Source organism: Mangifera indica, chromosome 8 (genome assembly GCF_011075055.1).
Source record: "Mangifera indica cultivar Alphonso chromosome 8, CATAS_Mindica_2.1, whole genome shotgun sequence".
In the NCBI taxonomy this organism is placed as follows: Eukaryota; Viridiplantae; Streptophyta; class Magnoliopsida; order Sapindales; family Anacardiaceae; genus Mangifera; species Mangifera indica.
Window position 1 is genome coordinate 16,486,968 of NC_058144.1, and position 20,873 is coordinate 16,507,840.

General features: G+C 39.6%; 1 protein-coding gene across 1 annotated transcript; it reads left to right on the forward strand.

The window, feature by feature from the left end:
* The first annotated feature begins 14,028 nt into the window (after positions 1–14,028).
* LOC123224020 lies at positions 14,029–14,913 on the forward strand. The gene is made up of 2 exons (XM_044647500.1): positions 14,029–14,629; positions 14,699–14,913. The coding sequence occupies exons 1-2, from the start codon at positions 14,029–14,031 to the stop codon at positions 14,911–14,913; spliced, it is 816 nt and encodes a 271-aa protein (XP_044503435.1).
* Positions 14,914–20,873: the final 5,960 nt, after the last annotated feature.

The following is a 20,873-nucleotide window of genomic DNA, read 5'->3' on the forward strand; positions in this document are numbered from 1 at the left end:
ACTGTAAAATTACTGTTCACAGACCCTTAATTTGCCTTAAACACAAACCTTCCTTAACCTAAACACTTACCAATACTCACCCCAACCCTTAAACACTTATAACCATTAACCTTTACCTACTAGCCATTACCACAAATGTCGTATAAAAGAACTTCATCCTCATCCTCCTCACCTCCTCATCATTGGGAATTTGCCCACATGGCATTAAAAGAAGAGGTCAAAGGAGAACTTAAGGCCATTAAGGACCAAATGAATCAAATGATGCAAATGATGAAAGACTTGACCCTCACTCAAAGTGGGGCACCCTTATCACAGCCCCAAACTTCAACACAAAGCCAAATACCCCCTTCTCCACCTCACCCAACCCAACTACATCAACCAAGAAGACATATTAGACCTTCCCCTCCTCCTCCTAGACATCATGGGAGGAATTGATGCTTCATGATTATTCAAGTGAGGAAGTACAAGAGAGGCCACCTAGGAGAGAAAAGGATGATGATAGGGGTTTGAGGATTGAAATTCCGGAATTCAAAGAGAGCATGAGTCCGGATGATTTTGTTGATTGGTTACATGCTATTGAGAGAGTTTTTGAATATAAAGGCTATTCGGATGAGAAGAAATGTAAACTTGCCATCTTGAAATTCAAGGATTATGCATCCTTGTGGTGGGAAAATCTTAAGAAGCAAAAGGAAAGGGATGGTAAAGAGAGAGTGAGATCTTGGGAGAAACTAAAGAAGCTTATGAAGAGAAGATTCCTTCCGAACAACCATAAACAAGATCTTTACCTCAAGCTACACACCCTTAAGCAAGGAAGTGATGGAGTAGAGCATTACATAAGGGAGTTTGAGAAGCTATTAATGAGAAGTGAGCTGCCGGAAGTGAAAGAGCAAACCATTGCAAGATTCATTGTTGGTTTAAACCAAGACATTGCTCATATGGTAGAATTGCAACCATATTGCACCTTTGAAGATGTTTGTAAGTTGGCTATTAAGGTGGAGAAGCAAAAGAAGGCCATGAAGTCTACGGTTGTCAAGCCATTTACCAAGGGGACTTCATTCTACAAAAGTCCTCCTTTCAACAAGGGAACCACCTTTCAAAAGGGTTCCCCATCCAACTATAAGGCTGTCGAAATCACTTCCAAGGAGAAAAGGAAAGAAAAGGTGGTAGAACCTAGCAAGAACAAACCAATTATGGGAAGACTTGATCTCTCCAATAAAAAATGCTTCAAATGCCAAGGCTATGGACACTTCCAAGCCGAATGCCCAAATAGAAGAACTTTGTCATTGATGGAGATTCAAGCTATTGAAGAATCTCTTCAAGAAGATGAAGAAAATGTAGATTATGGCCATGAAGATGGAGCTGTCGAAGAAGAAGAAGAGGAGGTCATGCAAAAGGCTGATGAAGGAGAGATGTTAGTGATTAGAAGAGCATTGCATTCCAAGTCCTTTCCACATGAGGAACAAAGGCTTCAAATTTTCCAATCAAGATGCACCATTGGAGGCAAGGTGTGTTATTTGATTATAGATAGTGGAAGTTGTGCAAATGTGGCTTCATCTACATTAGTGGAGAAACTTGGATTGTCTACCATACCTCATCCTCAACCATATAAGCTCCAATGGTTGAGTAATGGGACTAGCCTCCAAGTAGCCAAACAAGTACTTGTTTCCTTCTCCATTGGCAAGCATTACCAAGATGAGATTGTGTGTGATGTAGTTCCCATGGATGCATGCCATTTGTTGCTAGGGAGACCTTGGCAATTTGATAGAGAAGTAACTCATAATGGTAAAAAGAACACTTATTCCTTCAAATTCAAGGGGAAGACCATTACTTTGCTATCTCTTAGTCCCCAAGAAGCTAACAAGGCTATCAAAGGGAAAGAAGCTAAAAAGGAGAGTATGTATATGAATGGGCAGCAAGTAGAAAGGGCTCTTTTGAGTTTGCAACCTATCTTTGCATTACTTATACTTGAAGGAGAGCTCAAACATGAGAAGAAAGAAGCCCATCCCTTAGTTCAATCTCTCTTGGCTGAATTTGAATATGTGTTCCCACTAGAGCTTCCATCCGGCCTCCCTCCTATAAGAGGCATTGAGCATCAAATTGACTTGGTTCTGGGTGCACCATTGCCTAATAAGGTAGCCTATAGATGCAATCCCATAGAGACTAAAGAGTTGCAAAGGCAAGTGGAAGAATTGATTGAAAAAGGCTTTGTGAAGCCTAGCATGAGTCCATGTTCCGTTCCAGCCCTACTTGTTCCTAAGAAAGATGGCTCATATAGGATGTGTGTGGATAGTAGAGCCATTAACAATATAACCATCAAGTATAGGTATCCCATCCCTAGACTTGATGACATGCTTGATGAGTTACATGGTGCTTGTGTCTTCTCCAAAATTGATCTAAGGAGTGGCTACCATCAAATAAGGATGAAAAAAGGAGATGAATGGAAGACAACCTTCAAGACTAAGGGAGGATTATATGAATGGTTGGTTATGCCCTTTGGCCTTTCAAATGCTCCAAGCACTTTCATGAGGCTTATGAATGAGATACTCAAACCTTACATTGGTGCATTTGTTGTTGTTTATTTTGATGACATATTAGTATATAGCAAAACTCTTGATGATCATGTCTTGCATTTGAGAAGTGCTTTTGATGTGTTGAGGAAAAATAAGTTATATGCAAAATAAGAGAAGTGTGAATTCTTTGTAGACCAAGTTGTGTTCCTTGGATATGTAGTTTCTAAAGATGGCATTCAAGTAGATCAATCCAAGGTAGATGCCATTAAAACTTGGCCCAACCAAAGACTCTCACTGAAGTTAGGAGTTTCCACGGCCTTGCTTCTTTTTATAGGCGTTTTGTGCCTAATTTTAGCACTCTCATGGCTCCCATCACTGAATGTATGAAGAAAAATGGGTTTGAATGGTCCACGACAGCCTCCAAAGCATTTGAAGAGGTTAAAAAGAAGTTATGTGAAGCCCCCATACTTGCTCTACCTGATTTTGATAAGGTATTTGAAGTGGAATGTGATGCAAGTGGAGTTGGCATTGGGGCAGTCCTAACTCAAGCCAAAAGGCCCATTGCTTACTTTAGTGAGAAGCTCAATGAGTCCAAGAGAAGATACTCCACCTATGACAAAGAATTCTATGCAATTGTTAGAGCCCTTCATTGGAGTCATTACCTAAGGCCAAAACAATTTGTGCATCATTCCGATCACCAAGCCTTGAAGTTTCTTAGTAGCCAACATAAGATAAGTCCAAGGCATGCTAAATGGGTGGAATTCCTCCAGTCTTTCTCCTTTGTTTCAGCATATAAATAAGGTTCTTCCAATGTAGTTGCCGATGCTCTTTCAAGAAGGCATTACTTGTTATCCATTCTTGATGCAAGAGTTCTAAGTTTCCAGCTTATGAGACAATATTACAATGAAGATGATAAGCTTTGGGAGATCATGAAGAAGTGTTCTAGAGGGGCATATGAAGACTATTCTGTCCATGATGGTTTTCTTTTCAAAGGAGCTAAATTATGCATCCCTAAGAGCTCTTTTAGGGAACTTCTCATTAGGGAGACACATGGTGGTGGATTAGCAGGTCATTTTGGCATAAATAAGACCTTAGACATGCTTAAAGAGCATTTCTATTGGCCTAAGATGGTGAGTGACGTCCAAGACATTATTGCAAGGTGTGGCACATGTCAAAGGTCCAAGTCTCATTTCAAACCTGGTCTTTACATGCCTTTACCTATTCCGGAGCGTCCATGGGAGGATCTTAGCATGGATTTTATTGTGGCTCTTCCAAGAACTCAAAGGGGAAAGGATGCTATAATGGTGGTAGTAGATAGATTCTCTAAAATGGCCCACTTCATCCCTTGTTCCAAGACTGAAGATGCTAGCACGGTGGCTGAATTGTTCTTCAAGGAAGTGGTGAAGCTACATGGAATTCCAAGAACCATAGTTTCAGATCGAGACACCAAGTTCTTGAGCCACTTTTGGAGGACATTATGGAGCAAAATGGGAACCAAGCTCATGTTTAGCACCTCTCATCACCCTCAAACTGATGGTCAAACCGAAGTAACTAATAGGACTTTGGGAACAATCTTGAGGACTTTGGTTAACAAGCACTTAAGGGATTGGGACTTGAAGATTGCTCAAGCTGAATTTTCCTACAATAGGAGTCCAAGTGCAACAACCGATCACTCTCCGTTTGAGGTAGTCTATGGCCTTAATCCCTTAACTCCTTTGGATCTAACTTCCTTACCTCTTGATGTGCAAGTTCACAAGGATGCCAAGGAGAAAGCTGCTGCCATGATGAAGCTCTATGAAACCATCAAATTTCAAATCATGAAGGCCAATGAAGCTCACAAGAGGAAGATCAACAAGCATAGGAAGCCATCCATTTTCAATCCGGGTGACTTGGTTTGGGTGCATTTGAGAAAAGAGAGATTTCCAAGCAAAAGGAGGAGTAAGCTAGCTCCAAGGGCTGATGGACCATTTGAAGTGCTTGAGAGGGTGAATGACAATGCATACAAGGTGAATCTTCCGGATGAAATGGGAGGAGTCTCGGCCACTTTCAACATTGGAGATCTTTCACCATACATGGAGGATAGCCACCTTGAGGACTTGAGGGCAAGTCCTTCCCAACCCGGGGGGGATGATGTATTTTCGGCTACCTCTCCAACCCTAGCTTCCAAGTCTCTATCAAATCTCCATTTGGCTCAAGCCACCATTGAGAATGAAGAATTAGCTCCATGCAAGCCCAAATATTCATTGCTTTTTCCACATTGGACCAACTTTACTTTTGGGTGTAATCTCATTACTTGCATCCAAGGCCTTAATGAAATGGAAACTTAAATGAGTCCAAGAAGCCCACTACAAGCCCACTTGAAGCCCAAGTAGATGAGGCAGCCCTCCACCACTTAAATGGAGCCCAAGATGCCATGAAGCCCATTTAGTTTGATTGCAACTAAATGGGAAGCAAATAACTTTAGTTGGTGGACATAGTTCCACCTTTTGGGGAAAAGTTGTTCCCTTTTGTTGTTTTCTTTAATTAATACGGTATGGGCTTAGTATTGAATGAATGGTTAAGCTTAAATGAAGGGAAAAGCTTCCATGTCAAATTAATGCCCAATTTTTGCCACCACTTGCTCTTGTATATGAAAGTGGATTTTCACTTGTAAAGGTTAGACTTCTTTGATAATGAAATATTCAAGTAAAGCTTTGTAGCTTTTCTTTAGTTGCTTTTTCCTTTATCCAATTCATCTTGGAGGAAGAATTGGTGGTGGAAGACCCCAAGGTTGGTGGAAATTTCCTTTATGCCTTGGTTAACTTTCTTGTTACCCTTGAAATCCAAAGTGTGAATGTGTGTTGTATGCCCGGATACTGTTCACAGTATGTAATTTTGCCATTTTCAGATTTTGCCACCAAACTTTGAAACAAGTTTTGAATGCCTTGTTGATTGAGTTGTGATTGCTATAATATACCATTAGAAAGCTCTTTGAATACCCTTTCCAATGATCTATCCTTTGTATGTTTTGGAGGTCATTTGATTGGTTAAATTGGAAGATAAAGTGCTGCTGTGCCATATGAACATTAATTTCCAGATTTGAGTTTGTGAATTGTTGCATTGCCTTGATGGATATGCACCACCCCATACCTGCTCTACCTAATTTTGATAAGGTATTTGAAGTGGAATGTGATGCAAGTGGAGTTGGCATTAGGGTAGTCCTAACTCAAGCCAAAAGGCCCATTGCTTACTTTAGTGAGAAGCTCAATGAGTCCAAGAGAAGATACTCCACTTATGACAAAGAATTCTATGCAATTGTTAGAGCCCTTGATCATTGGAGTCATTACCTAAGGCCTAAACAATTTGTGCTTCATTCCGATCACCAAGCCTTGAAGTTTCTTAGTAGCCAACACAAGATAAGTTCAAGGCATGCTAAATGGGTGGAATTCCTCCAGTCTTTCTCCTTTGTTTCAGCATATAAACAAGGTTCTTCCAATGTAGTTGCCGATGCTCTTTCAAGAAGGCATTACTTGTTATCAAAGGTCCATTTCAAAGGTCCAAGTCTCATTTCAAACCTGGTCCTTACATGCCTTTACCTATTTCAAAGCAGCCATGGGAGGATCTTAGCATGGATTTTATTGTGGCTCTTCTAAGAACTCAAAGGGGAAAGGATGCTATAATGGTGATAGTAGATAGATTCTCTAAAATGGCCCACTTCATCCTTTGTTCCAAGATTGAAGATGCTAGCAAGGTGGCTGAATTGTTCTTCAAGGAAGTGGTGAGGCTACATGGAATTCCAAGAACCATAGTTTTGGATCGAGACACCAAGTTCTTGAGCCACTTTTGGAGGACATTATGGAGCAAAATGGGAACCAAGCTCATGTTTAGCACCTCTCACCACCCTCAAACTGATGGTCAAACCAAAGTAACTAATAGGACTTTGGGAACAATCTTGAGGACTTTGGTTAACAAGCACTTAAGGGATTGGGACTTGAAGATTGCTCAAGCTGAATTTTCCTACAATAGGAGTCCAAGTGCAACAACCGATCACTCTCCGTTTGAGGTAGTCTATGGCCTTAATCCCTTAACTCCTTTGGATCTAACTTCCTTACCTCTTGATGTGCAAGTTCACAAAGATGCCAAGGAGAAAGCTGTTGCCATGAAGAAGCTCCATGAAACCATCATATCTCAAATCATGAAGGCTAATGAAGCTCACAAGAGGAAGATCAACAAGCATAGGAAGCCATCCATTTTCCAACCGAGTGACTTGGTTTGGGTGCATTTGAGAAAAGAGAGATTTCCAAGCAAAAGGAGGAGTAAGCTAGCTCCAAGGGCTGATGGACCATTTGAAGTGCTTGAGAGGGTGAATGACAATGCATACAAGGTGAATCTTTCGGATGAAATGGGAGGAGTCTCGGCCACCTTCAACGTTGGAGATCTTTCATCATACATGGAGGATGGTCACCTTAAGGACTTGAGGGCAAGTCCTTCCCAACCCGAGGGGGATGATGTATTCTCGGCCACTTCTCCAACTTTAGCTTCCAAGTCTCTATCAAATCTTCATTTGGCTCCAGCCACCATTGAGAACGAGGGAAAAGCTCCATGCAAGTCCAAAGAACCTTTGGACTCTCCAATTTAGCCCAACTTTACTTTTGGGTGCACTCTCATTACTTGCATCCAAGGCCTTAATGAGATGGAAGCTTAAATGAGTCCAAGAAGCCAACTACAAGCCCACTTTGAAGCCCAAGTAGATGAGGCAGCCATCCATCACTTAAATTGGAGCCCAAGATGCCATGAAGCCCATTTAGTTGAATTGTAACTAAAAGGAAGCAAGTAACTTTAGTTGGTGGACATAGTTCCACCTTTTAAGGAAAAGTTATTTCCTTTTGTTAGTTTCTTCATTAATGTGGTATGACCTTAGTTTAAATGAATGGTTGAGCTTAAATGAAGGGCAAAGCTTCCATGTCAAATTAATGCCCAATTTTTGCCACCACTTGCTCTTGTATATGAAGTAGATTTTCACTTGTAAAAAGTTAGACTTCTTTGATAATGAAATATTCAAGTAAAGCTTTGTAGCTTTTCTTTAGTTGCTTTTTCCTTTATCCAATTCATCTTGGAGGAAGAATTGGTGGTGGAAGACCCCAAGGTTGGTGAAAATTTTCTTTATGCCTTGGTTAACTTTCTTGTTACCCTTGAAATCCAAAGTGTGAATGTGTGTTGTATGCCCGGATATTGTTCACAGTGTGTAATTTTGCCATTTTCAGATTTTGCCATTAAACTTTGAAACAAGTTTTGAATGTCTTGTTGATTGAGTTGTGATTGCTATAATATACCATTAGAAAGCTCTTTGAATACCCTTTCCAATGATCTATCCTTTGTATGTTTTGGAGGTCATTTGATTGGCTAAATTGGAAGACAAAGTGCTGTTGTGCCATATGAACATTAATTTCCAGATTTGAGTTTGTGAATTGTTGCATTGCCTTGATGGATATTCACCAATAGGGCAAGAAAAGATGAAGATAGGATAGTCTTTGATAGTGAGGATGATGAAGAAAGTGATAGGCAAATTACTTTAGGGAGTAAGGGAGGACCAAGATAGCATAGGAATAGTTTGTACAAGAGAACTAGATAGTGTGATAGCAGCCTCAATAGCCATGATTAGGGCTAATATAGAGGAAGATGGGAGACAACTATGAATAGATTCTTGAATAGGTTGAATAGGGATATAACAAATATGGTGAAGCTCCTATTCTGCCTCCATTTGGAATTATATTGCTAATCTTTGTCGTTTGGATAATCCCCCCCAACAATGGGGCACTCTTGCTCCTTTTTATGCAAATAAATGGAAGGGTGATACTCTTCTCCACATCATTTGCAAGCTATGTTTTGGAGCCACTATATACCACATTTGGTGTGAACGAAACCATGTTCTCTTTGGTAGGAGCAAATCTCTGGAAGATAGGATCATTGCCGCCATCAAGGATTGTGTGAGGGCTAGAACGTCATCCTTATCAAACATACCAAGCTCATTCATAAATGACTCCATCGCATTGATATGGGATTTGCCAAGATCAATATTCCGTTAGCTTTTCATTTGAGTGTCGAATATTGTATGTATTGTGTCTTTTGTGATGCTTGTATCTAGCTTTACTTGTGAGATTCCTTTGTATGGAGTCTTATTTCAGTTTGTTTTGCTTTCCATTGGTCCTTTTGTGATTGTTTTCCTTCTAGTGATTTTTGTTTTGTGTTTTAGCTTTGGTGCTCTATGTACCATTTTGAGTTTTGGCATAATCTAGGGGCTTGTCCTAGGTATGCTTGTGTTAGGTTTAATCTAGGGGTTTTGTCCTAGATAAACCATTTGTACATCATTTTTTATCTTTGATATAAAATCATTACTTACCAAAAAAAAAATATGGTGAAGCTGTAACATTATGTTAAGTTAGAGGATTTCATTCTTATAGAGATTAAGATAGAGAGACAATTATAGAGGAAGGGTAAAAGGGATGTAGGATCCTATTCTAGACCTTGGAACTAAAGTGTGTCTAAAGGAAATGAGAAACCACCTTATAAGCCTAAAGTCGAAAACTTTACACCTAGGGGAGATAAGTCCAACTGTGAAAAACCTAGTAGTAAACCTAAACCACCCAAAAGAAATAGTGAGATCTAGTGCTTTAAGTGTTTAGGTAGGGGTTACATAGTCTCTCAGTGTCCTAATAAAAGAACCATGTTGTTGAGGGGGGATAATGAGTATGAGACTGAAGAAAAGTCTAGTAATGAATATATGCCATCATTAAAGGATGCCAGTGACATTGACGCAGAGTATCCAGTGGGGGGGGGGGGGGGGGTGAAGTTTTAGTGTCGAAGAGAGCCTTAAACATGCAATATAGGGTTGAGAATGAAGTACAAAGAGAAAATATTTTCCATACTTGCTACCATGTTCAATATAAGGTGTGTACCTTAATCATAGATGGGGGGAATTATGCTAATGTTGTTACTACTAAATTAGTTGAAAACTTGATCTACCTAAACTCAAACATCTGAGGACTTACAAGCTTCAATGGTTAAATGATTGTATGGAGATCAAAGTTAACAAACAAGTAATGAGATCCTATGTGATGTAGTGCCAATGCATGTTGGGCATATCTTATTAGGGAAATCGTGGCAATTTGATAAGTGAGTGATGCATGATGGGTTTAAAAACCGATATTCCTTCGTGATGAACAATAAAACCATCACACTTGCACCATTAACCCCTAAAAAAGTGTATGAGGATCAGTTGAGGAGAGAGACTTCAAAGCAAAAACAAAAGGAGAGTGAGAATGATCAAAGGAGAGATGGAGTGAGTGGAAAAGGCAATGAGAGATTGAGTGATAAAAAAGGTGAGACCGAGAGCTTAAAAAAAAAAAGCGAGAATAAAAAAAGAGAAAAAGAAAGTGAGCTTTTATGCAAAAGAAAATGAGGTTAGAGCTACACTTGTGACTAAACAACAGTTACTATTGTTAGTTTACAAGGAAAACTTTTATCTTTATCTAACATTGACATTTCTCTTTCTAGTGTTGTTATGTCTCTCTTGGTGGATTTTGAGGATGTATTCCCAGATGAGGTACTAGATAGGTTACCACTGATACGAGGGATTGAGCATTAGATTGACTTCGCACCTGAAACATCCATACCTAGTTGATTAGCTTATACAAGTAATCTCGAGGAGACAAAGAAGCTTGAAAGGCAAGTCCAAGAGTTGATGAGGAAGGGATTCGTGAGGGAGAGCATGAGTTCGTGCGTAGTTTCAATCATACTTTTGCCTTGGAGGATGTGTGTTGACTATCGAGCCGTCAACAAAATCACTGTAAAATATCACTATCCCATTCCTAGGTTAGATTGTATGTTCGTTAAACTACATGGATCATGTGTGTTCTCAAAAATAAACCTTAAGAGTGGGTATCATCAGATTAGGATAAAAGAGGGAGAGGACTGAAAAACCGCTTTTAAAACTATGCATGGGTTATATGAGTGGTTAGTTATGTCATTTGGGTTGACTAATGCACTTAGCACCTTTATGAAATTAATGAACCATGTCTTGTGTGCATTCATATGTAGGTTTGTCGGTGCTTATTTTGATGTTATCTTGGTCTACAATAAGAGTCCAAATGAGCATGTGGGACACTTGCATCATGTGATAAGTGTTTTGAGAAAGGAAAAATTGTATGCAAACATGAAGAAACGTTCCTTTTGCACAAACTAGGTTTTTTCTTAGTATCATCTAGAGGTATTGAAGTGGATGAGGAAAAGGTTAAAACTATTAGGGAGTGGTCGACACTCACATCCATTTCTCAAGTTAGGAGTTTTCATGGACTAGCTAGTTTCTATAAGTGTTTTGTAAAAGACTTTAGAACATTAGCTACACCATTGACTAAGGTAATAAAGAAAACTGTAGGGTTTAAGTGGGGTGAGGAACAAAAGCGTGCATTTACATTTATTAAGGATAAGTTAATTTTTACACCTTTACTTGCTTTGCCTAATTTTACTAATTCATTTGAAATTGAGTATGTTGCATTGGAACTGTTTTAATGCAGGAGAGGAAACCCATAGCATATTTCAGTGAGAAATTAAATAAGGCAACCTTGAATTACCCTATGTATGATAAAGAATTGTACTCTTTAGTCAAGGTGTTAGAGACATGACAACATTACTTATGGCCCAAGGAGTTTGTCATTCATATTGACCACGAGTCCTTGAAACACTTTAAGGGATAAGGTAAGTTAAACCGTAGGCATGCTAAATATGTGTGGCACATGGGGGTGGTCTTATGGGTAATTTTGGCATAGCTAAGACTTTAGACATAGTAAAAGAACATTTCTTTTGGCCACATATGATACAGGATGTTGAAAGATTATATAATCATTGTATTAAGTGTAAATAGACCAAATCTAAAGTCCTACCCTATGGTTTGTACAATCCTACCAGTACCTAGTGTACCAAGATGTCTTTATCGACTTTATTTTAGGGTTACCTAGCTTAACGAAGGGTAAAGATTTAGTCTTTGTTGTTGTAGATAGGTTTTCAAAGATGGCATATTTCATTCCATGTAGTAAAACTGATGATACAATTAACATAGCAAATTTGTTTTTTAGGGAAATAGTACACCAACATGGGGTGCTGAGGAGCATGGTTTTTAATCAAGATGTGAAGTTTTTGAGCTACTTTTGAAAGGTATTATGAGGTAAGTTGGAAAAGAACTCTCTCTCGAATATTACATGCTATATTAGAAAAGAACTTGACAACTTAGGAGGATAGTTTACCGCATATAGAATTTGCATATAATAGGGTTGTGCATTCATCTACTAGTTATTCACCCTTTGAAGTTGTTTATGGTTTTAATCCATTAACACCTGTTGAGGAACGTGCTAGTTTAGACGACAAAAGGAAGGTGGAGTTGTTCCAAAAGATCCATGAGAAAGTTAGATAGAATATTGAAAAGGGAATTGAGTAGTACGCCAAACAAGCTAACAAAGGATGACAAAATGTGGTGTTCCAACCAGGTGATTGGGTTTGGGTTCACATGTGGAAGGAAAGGATCCCAATGGAAATCTAAGTTACACCCAAGGGGCAATGGTCTTTTCCAAATCCATGTGAGTATAACGTTAGCTCTACATTTATTGTTTCTAACCTATCTTTTTTGATGATGTAGATTTTAGGGTAAATCCTTTTTAAGAGAAAAGGGATGATAGTGACAATGAGGAGCAATTACCACATTTAGGAGCTTAGAATAGACCCAAGGAGTCAAATATGTCCAATAAGGATCCTTTGTACATTCTGATTAGACCAATCACAAGGTCAAGAGCTAAGGAAATGCAGTAGGCCTTAATTGGGCTTATCAAAGACTTGGAGGCCAAGGCAAGTTTGCTTAAAAGTGATTGGATATTTGAAGGATCTAAAATAGAGGTTAATCTAATTCAAGCCCAAGTCCAAGATTTCTTGTAATTTGGGCCTAAAGAAGTTTCAAGGGTGGCATCCAAACTACTTAAGTGATGAATACATAGCTCTATCATCATTTTTGGGTTTCAAGCCATCATTCAGTCTCCATGTAGCCTTTGAAGCCGAGAAGAATGAAGTTCTAGCAATTCCCAAGTTAAAGGAAGCATTGCACCTTCAATTTTGGCCCAACTTAACTTTTAAGCATAGCCTCATTAGTTGGGCTCAAGAACCCCTTCAGTAGTTTGCTCTTTTGGCCTAAAATAAGCTTCACATGGTGCCTTTCCAAGCCAAATCTACCTAAGACTCTTTTGAAACCCATTTTAACTCAAACTTGTGTATTTAGTTGGCTTAATAAAATTCAAATTCAAACCAAAATTGGCCTTTAGTAAAGCATCATGGCCACCTAGACGATTGAGTGTTAGTAAACATTTCTCTAGTTTTTATAATATCACAGTTACATGCAATTGAATCTTTCGTCAATCGGCTGAAGGAAGTTGATCGTCTTTTCTCTCTCTAAAAAAATAATGCTCTCCCTTCTTTCTAAAACCTCATACTCCTCATCCTTTTCTTTGTAGTTCTTCCACCCCATTATTCTCGGTTGGGTTGGTGTCCCTTCAGGTACTAACCTTCGGTCCGGTGACCCCCTGGTAACCGGCTCCTCCACCATTGTCCGATTGTTTCTTTAAACTCATGTTTCTTCATTCTATGGCATTTGTGTTAGTGTTTCAAGTTTCTGTTTCCTTTTGTTGATCATTCAAGTTTTTATTTCCGTTTCAAACTCCTTTAGTTTCCGATAATCTATTCTTCAGTCCTCTTATTATGTTTTCAAACTCATCTCTGTGGTGTTTTCTTTGTTGTGTTGTTGTTGCTTCTTTCTCCTGCCCTTGAAATTCAAATTTTGGTGTTGTGTTCTCTGTGGTTATTTTGGTGCATGCTGCTTATTTCCTTTCCGTGGTAGTAAATCCTTTCCTTTTTGGTGATTCATTGGCTGCTGTGCCTTGGTGTGCACTGTTTTTGCAGGCTGCTAGCATTGTTTAAGAAAGTCTTTCTTAAACCTTTTTACTTCTTTCCTCTCTCATACCTAAAACATCCTTGCACCGATTTAGTATGTCTTCTGCTGGCATGGAAAGACTTTTGAAGCTGTTCCGCCTGTAGTTGTATCTTCAGATTCTACTAGAGAAGGGGAAAAGAAGGTTTCATGGAACTCTCTTTTCTCCCCTAAGAAATCAAATGCTAAGCTGGAATATTTGAACCTAAAGGAAGAGATGCTATGAGGCGTGTGTGTGTTGCACCTCCTCAAGAAATTGCGGAAGAGGGTGCAATAAAATGGAGAACATGTGCGGTAGGCTTCTTCCTTGGCAAAAGACCGCCATTCTTGGCTGTCAAGAGAACTTTAGAGAAAATTTGGGCTTCTTATGGCCTCACTGAGGTTATGACATCCAACCAAGGTGTGTTTATTCTTAAGTTCCAAGACTTTGATAGAGTTTCTAGAGCGGTGGAAGAGGGACAATTAACCATTGTAGGACAGTCGTTTCTTGTTAGGAAATGAACCACAAACCTCCCCATGTTGATTAATGATGTCAAGAAGGTGGCTATTTGGGTTAGAATGTATGGCATTCCTTTTGAGTTTTGGACTCCAAAAGGCCTTAGCTACATAGCAAGTGCTATTGGAACTCCTCTTTATGCGGATTCTATCACTGAAGAAGAGACAAGGCTGGATTATGCAAGAATTTGCATTGAGATCAAAGTGGATACGGAATGCCCTGATTCCATTTGCTTAACATTGCCGAATGGTGAATGCATGGTGATCAATGTAGAATATAGTTGGAAACCTCTAAAATGCAATGTATGCCAATGTTTTGGACACTCTACAGCCAACTGTTCCTTTGCTTCTAAGCTAGAAGGCAGCTCATCATCACAAAAAATTTTAAAGGATGAGGCTGGAACGGTGGTGTCTAAGAAACAAAATAGGAAAGATAACATGATGCAAGAGGTAAAAGGTTATGACAAGAAGGCCAAAGGCAAAGGGGTGGAGATACAAAAACCGGTGGTAATCACTCATAAAAGTAATAGATTCTCGGTGTTAGCTATTAAGGAGTCCCATGAGCAAGACAAAAGAAGTATAGTGATGCATGAGGAGGGGAATTTGGAGAGAACCACTGATGGTGCAAATACAGAAGGAAAGAAAATAGTGAATGCAGCCAGCATATCCAAGACTTGTTAATTCACGGCAGCAAGTGGAAATGTTCTAGAGTGTGATGAAACTTCCATAAGTGTTGTGGAGGACATGGATAATGAAGCCTCTCCGACAATAGTCCCATTTGGTGGAAAGCTGAAGGTGGATGAGATGGATCTTAGGAAGAAGGATGCGGATTTGAAGAGTATGAATTTGGGGAAGAAATTGGCAAAGCTAAAGAAAGCAAATTCCTCTCCCCCATTATCCAAATGACCAAGTTTGCATGCTGGAATATTAGGGGCCTTAATGCTCCTATAAAGCAAATGGAGGTAAGACACTTCACAATGCACAATAACATTGATTTCATGGCTGTGCTGGAGACAAAAGTAGGGAACGATAACTTAGCTAGAGTGAATTGTAATATTTGGAAGGATTGGGAGTATGACAATAATAATTATATACACCCCAATGGGAGAATTTGGGTAGGGTGGTGATCCAAACCCGAATCCAATGGAAGAATACCAATTCCAATCTCATCACTTGTCAAATTCGGCCCTACATGGAGTGTGGAGCCCAAAACCTTGTTTTGAAGAGAGGCAAGCACAAAACCAAGCTATGTTCAAGCCCATTTCGTCCTTGCCTTCATTTTGGGGTCCTAAGCCTTCCTTTGGTCACTCTTTTATCACTTGGATCCATTAAAAGTCCAACAAGCCCAATAGTGTGTTTAATTAGCTTTAAATATGTTATTGTCTAATTATGCATTTTACTTGTTGTTTGTGCTAGATTATGTTTAATTCAGTTTGTTAGTTGTCTTGGGTGAAGCTAAGCAAGTCAAAGAAGCTCAAAGAAAGAGACAAGAGTTGACATATCACATGGCTCTAGGAATTACTTCTTTTGGCAAGACAATTCATGACAATTTGGCCTTCCCTTGCCTTGCATTCTTCTTTGGGATTAACATGAAGATTAGAGCCAAATGCCTTTGAAATGAGCTTGAAATGTAATGTAGCTTCATTTAGGTTTCATTTAATTGTAGTTTGAAGCCTATTTAAACTATCCTTGGCTTATGTACGTTTTTTACTTAGCTTGAATATTAAAGAAAGTCTTTCTTGCAATTGTTTGCAATTTCTCTTTATCCAACTCTTGACCAAGGGGTTGGTGGTGATTCAAGGCTGGTGGGTTTCCCTTTAGGCCTTGGTTTATTGGTTAGATTGTTGTTTGTTTGTTCTTAATCTCATTTATTATCATTTTCTTCCTTGGCTGAAATCTCTCTTGAATTCTATTTGGCTGGAATTTGTTCTTTTTCTATTGAGTTTGGTAGTTTAGAAGTTGTGTTTGGGATTGAACTTGCTTGGTCATCCTAATATAACTCACCTATTAGTTGAACTTGAATTAAAACCACATCATTTGGTATCAGAGCACTAGGTTGGAGCAAGGTGAGTTTTCTTTTACTTGGTTGTTCCCGGATGCAAAGGCCGGTGGTTGTTGTTGAACTCTTTGTGTGAGTAAGGTTCTTCTCCTACATTTCTTACCTTTACAAACTTCCAGCACCCAAAATAGAACCTTAAACTTAGTTTACACCTTAAACACTACTCCAAAATCCAAACTTCTCCTACATTTCTTACCTTTATAAACTTCCAACACCCAAAACAAAACCTCACACTTAGTTTACACCTTAAACACTACTCCAAAACCCAAACACTGCACACTAAATACCTATCACTCATTGCACCATTTTGTCATGTCTAGAGAAAGTGGCTCATCCTCACCACCTCACCCATGGGTATTTGGGCACCAAAAACTTGAAGGGGAGATCCAAGAACTTAAAGATCAAATGACCCGATTAACGCAAATACTTAGCAACTTTGTTGTCACCCAAAACCAACATCCACACCAAAACCGAACTACCACACCTCCAACCATCCCACAACCCCCACCACGAAGACACTTAAGACAACCCCCTCCACCTGTACACCATGGAGAAGAGTTGATAATTGATAGTGATTCTAGTGAAGGGGAGCGATTTACAGCCCGTAGAAGAAACTTTGATGATGACCAAGGACTTAAAATAGACATACCGGAGTTTGAAGGCAGCCTTAGTCTGGATGACTTCATGGATTGGTTACATGCTATTGAGAGGGTATTTGATTATAAAAGGTATTCTGAAGAGAAGAAGTGCAAGGTAGCTATTTTAAAGTTTAAGGATTATGCATCTCTTTGGTGGGAAAATTTGAGAAAACAAAGAGATCGGGAGGGTAAGAGTAGAGTGAGGACGTGGGAGAAATTAAAGAAACTCCTCAAAAAGAGATTTTTGAAGGAGAACCACAAGCAAGATCTCTACCTCAAACTTCATACACTCAAACAAGGAGACAATAATGTGGAAGTATACATTAGAGAGTTTGAGAAACTCATGATGAGGAGTGAACTTCCAGAACTTAAGGAGCAAACTATTGCTAGGTTCCTTGGGGGCCTAAGACAAGATATAGCTAATATGGTTGATCTCCAGCCATATTGCTCATTTGAAGATGTATGTAAATTGGCCATCAAGGTGGAACGGCAAGGAAAGAACATGAAACCCCCATCCACCAAGCCATTCAACAAGGGAACCTCCTTCACCAAAGGTTCTCCTTCTTTCACCAAAACCATGCCCACTTACAAGGATAAGGGCAAGGAAAAAGTGAACGAACTTCCTAGGGAAAGACCAATGCCGGGAAAGAATGCACCAATGGAGAAGAAATGTTTCAAGTGTCATGGTTATGGTCACTTCCAAGCAAATTGCCCCAATAGGAGGGTTATGACTATCAAGGAGATCCAAGCCATTGAAGAAGCTATTCAAGATCAAGAAGAGGAGGAACAAGATGAAGTTCTTTGCCATGGAGATGATGAGGCCGAAGATGAAGAGATCATTCAAGATGCCGATGAGGGGAACTTGCTGGTCATTAGGAGAACTCTACATGCCAAGAACATGCCCTATGAAGACCAAAGACTCAACATTTTCCAAACAAGGTGTACCATTAGTGGGAGAGTATGTTCTTTGATAATTGATAGTGGGAGTTGTGCCAATGTTGCCTCAACTACATTGGTGGACAAACTCAAGTTATCTTCCACACCATATCCTCAACCTTACAAGTTGCAATGGTTGAGCAATGGAACCAGCCTTCAAGTTACTAGGCAAGTACTTATTTCCTTTTCAATTGGCAACCATTATATTGATGAGGTGTTGTGTGATGTTATTCCTATGGATGCATGTCATTTACTTTTGGGGAGGCCATGGCAATATGATAGAAGTGTTAGACATGATGGTAGGAAGAATACCTATTCTTTTAAATTTCAGAACAAACTCATTACCTTGACACCTCTTAAGCCTAGTCAACTAGCTTCCATACCACTTGAACATGAGAAGAAGAAAGATAACTTGTTTTTGAATAGAAATAGAATTGAGAGAGCCTTAGCCATTCAAAAACCAGTGCTAGCCTTATTAATGGTTGAGAGGAGAGAAGAAAAAGGGGTGAGTGAACCAAGTCCTAAGGTGAAACCCTTATTAGCCGAATTTGAGGATGTCTTCCCTAGTGATCTTCCACCTGGTTTGCCACCACTTAGGGGTATTGAACACCATATTGACCTTATTCCGGGGGCACCACTTCCTAATAGAGCTGCCTATAGGTGTAACCCAATGGAGACCAAAGAACTTCAAAGGCAAGTGGAGGAACTAATTGCTAGAGGGTTTGTAAGGGAGAGTATGAGTCCATGTTCTGTTCCAGCCTTATTAGTACCAAAAAAAGATGGGACATATAGAATGTGTGTTGATAGTAGGGCAATCAACAACATCACCATCAAATATAGGTACCCCATCCCAAGATTAGATGACATGCTTGATGAACTCCATGGTGCCACAACCTTTTCAAAGATTGATCTCCGAAGTGGTTATCACCAAATTCGGATGAGGGAAGGAGATGAATGGAAGACAGCATTTAAAACCAAGAGTGGACTCTATGAATGGATGGTCATGCCTTTTGGAGTCTCTAATGCACCAAGCACTTTTATGAGGCTAATGAATGAGGTACTCAAATCCTTTCTTGGTAAATTTGTGGTTGTTTATTTTGATGACATCCTTGTGTATAGCAAAAATCATGAAGATCATTTGGAGCACTTGAGAGCAGTTTTTAAAGTGTTGAGAAAACAGCAGCTCTTTGCTAAGCTTGAGAAGTGTGAGTTCTTCAAAGAGAGTGTGGTATTCCTTGGCTATGTAATATCAAGTGAGGGAGTCATGGTGGACCAAACCAAGGTTGAAGCCATCAAGACCTGGCCGCAACCAAAGACAATCACCGAAGTTAGGAGCTTCCATGGTCTTGCCTCCTTTTATAGGCGTTTTGTTCCAAACTTCAGCTCAATTATGGCACCCATCACCGAGTGCATGAAGAAAGGGAATTTTGAGTGGACAAAGGCAGTCGATGATGCATTTGAAAAGATCAAGCAAAGACTTTGTGAAGCACCCATTTTGGCCTTACCGAATTTTGATCAATTGTTTGAGGTTGAATGTGATGCAAGTGGGGTTGGGATAGGTGCTGTATTGACTCAATCCAAGAAACCAATTGCCTATTTCAGTGAGAAGCTTAATGAAACAAGGAGGAGGTATTCCACCTATGACAAGGAATTCTATGCTATTGTGAGGGCCCTTGACCATTGGAGCCATTATTTGAGGCCCAAGCAATTTGTATTGCATTCAGACCATCAAGCCTTGAAGTTTCTAAATGGGCAGCATAAAATCAATCCAAGACATGCTAAATGGGTAGAATTTCTTCAATCTTTTTCATTTGTTTCTTCTTACAAACAAGGGGTTACTAATGTGGTTGCTGATGCTTTGTCAAGAAGGCATTTGTTACTTTCCATCCTTGATGCTAGAGTACTTGGATTCCAATTAATGAAGGAGCACTATGATGGAGATGAAGAAATGTCCAGCATTATCAATGAATGCACAAGAGGAAGTCATGGTGACTATGTTTTACAAGATGGTTTTCTTTTCAAGGGGAGTAAGCTATGTATTCCACAAGGCAACTTTAGGGAGCTCTTAATTAGGGAAGCTCATAGTGGCGGCTTGGCTGGGCACTTTGGCATCCACAAGACGTTGGAGGTACTCAAAGATCACTTTTATTGGCCACGGATGTTAGGAGATGTTCAAGCCATCGTTTCTCGATGTGGAGCATGTCAAAGAGCAAAGTCTCGCTTCAAACCGGGGCCTTACACCCCTCTTCCTATTCCAGATCAGCCATGGGAAGACTTGAGCTTGGACTTTATTATGGCATTGCCAAGGACACAAAGAGGGAGAGACTCCATCATGGTGGTTGTTGATAGGTTCTCCAAAATGGCACATTTCATTCCATGCAACAAAACCGATGATGCAAGCAAAGTAGCAGATCTTTTCTTCAAAGAGGTGGTTCGGCTTCATGGAGTTCCAAGAACCATTGTTTCGGATAGGGACACCAAGTTCCTTAGCTACTTTTGGAAGACACTTTTTTTTTGGTAAGTAATTAATGATTTTTATACCAAAGACAAAATGTACATATTGGTTTATCTAGGACAATGTCCCTAGATTAAACCTAACACAAGCATACCTAGGACATGCCCCTAGGTTATGCCAACAATCATGCATGTAACACAAGAGTACAAACAAGAAGCAAATAGGCTCAAGCTAAGTACAACCGAAAACTCAAAGCTACGGATAAGGAAAGCAAACAACCAAAACTACAAGCCATACGAAATCACATAAGCATAAAACTAGCTATAAGAAAACAAGACATTACAATTCCAATATCCGGAAATCAGCAAGTTAACAAAATATGGATCTCGGCAAGTCCCATATCAATGCAATGGAGTCATTTACGGAAGATCTTTGAATGTTTGATAAGGACAATGTTCTAGCTTTCACACAATCCTTGATGGCGGCAATGATCCTTTCTTGCGGAGATTTGTTCCTACCAAAGTATACATTGTTGCGTTCAACCCATATGTAGTATAAAGTGGCACCAAAGCAAAGCTTACAAATGATGTGTAGAAGTTTATCTCCCTTCCATTTGTCGGCATAGTAGAGAACAAGAGTGCCCCAAGGAAGGGGGGGAATATCAAACCAGCAAAGATTAGCAAAATGACTCCAAATGGCGGCAGAATAAGGGCATTTGAAAAAGAGATGATCCATGCTTTCCGGATCCCCATTGCAGAGACCACACATATTGCTTGGA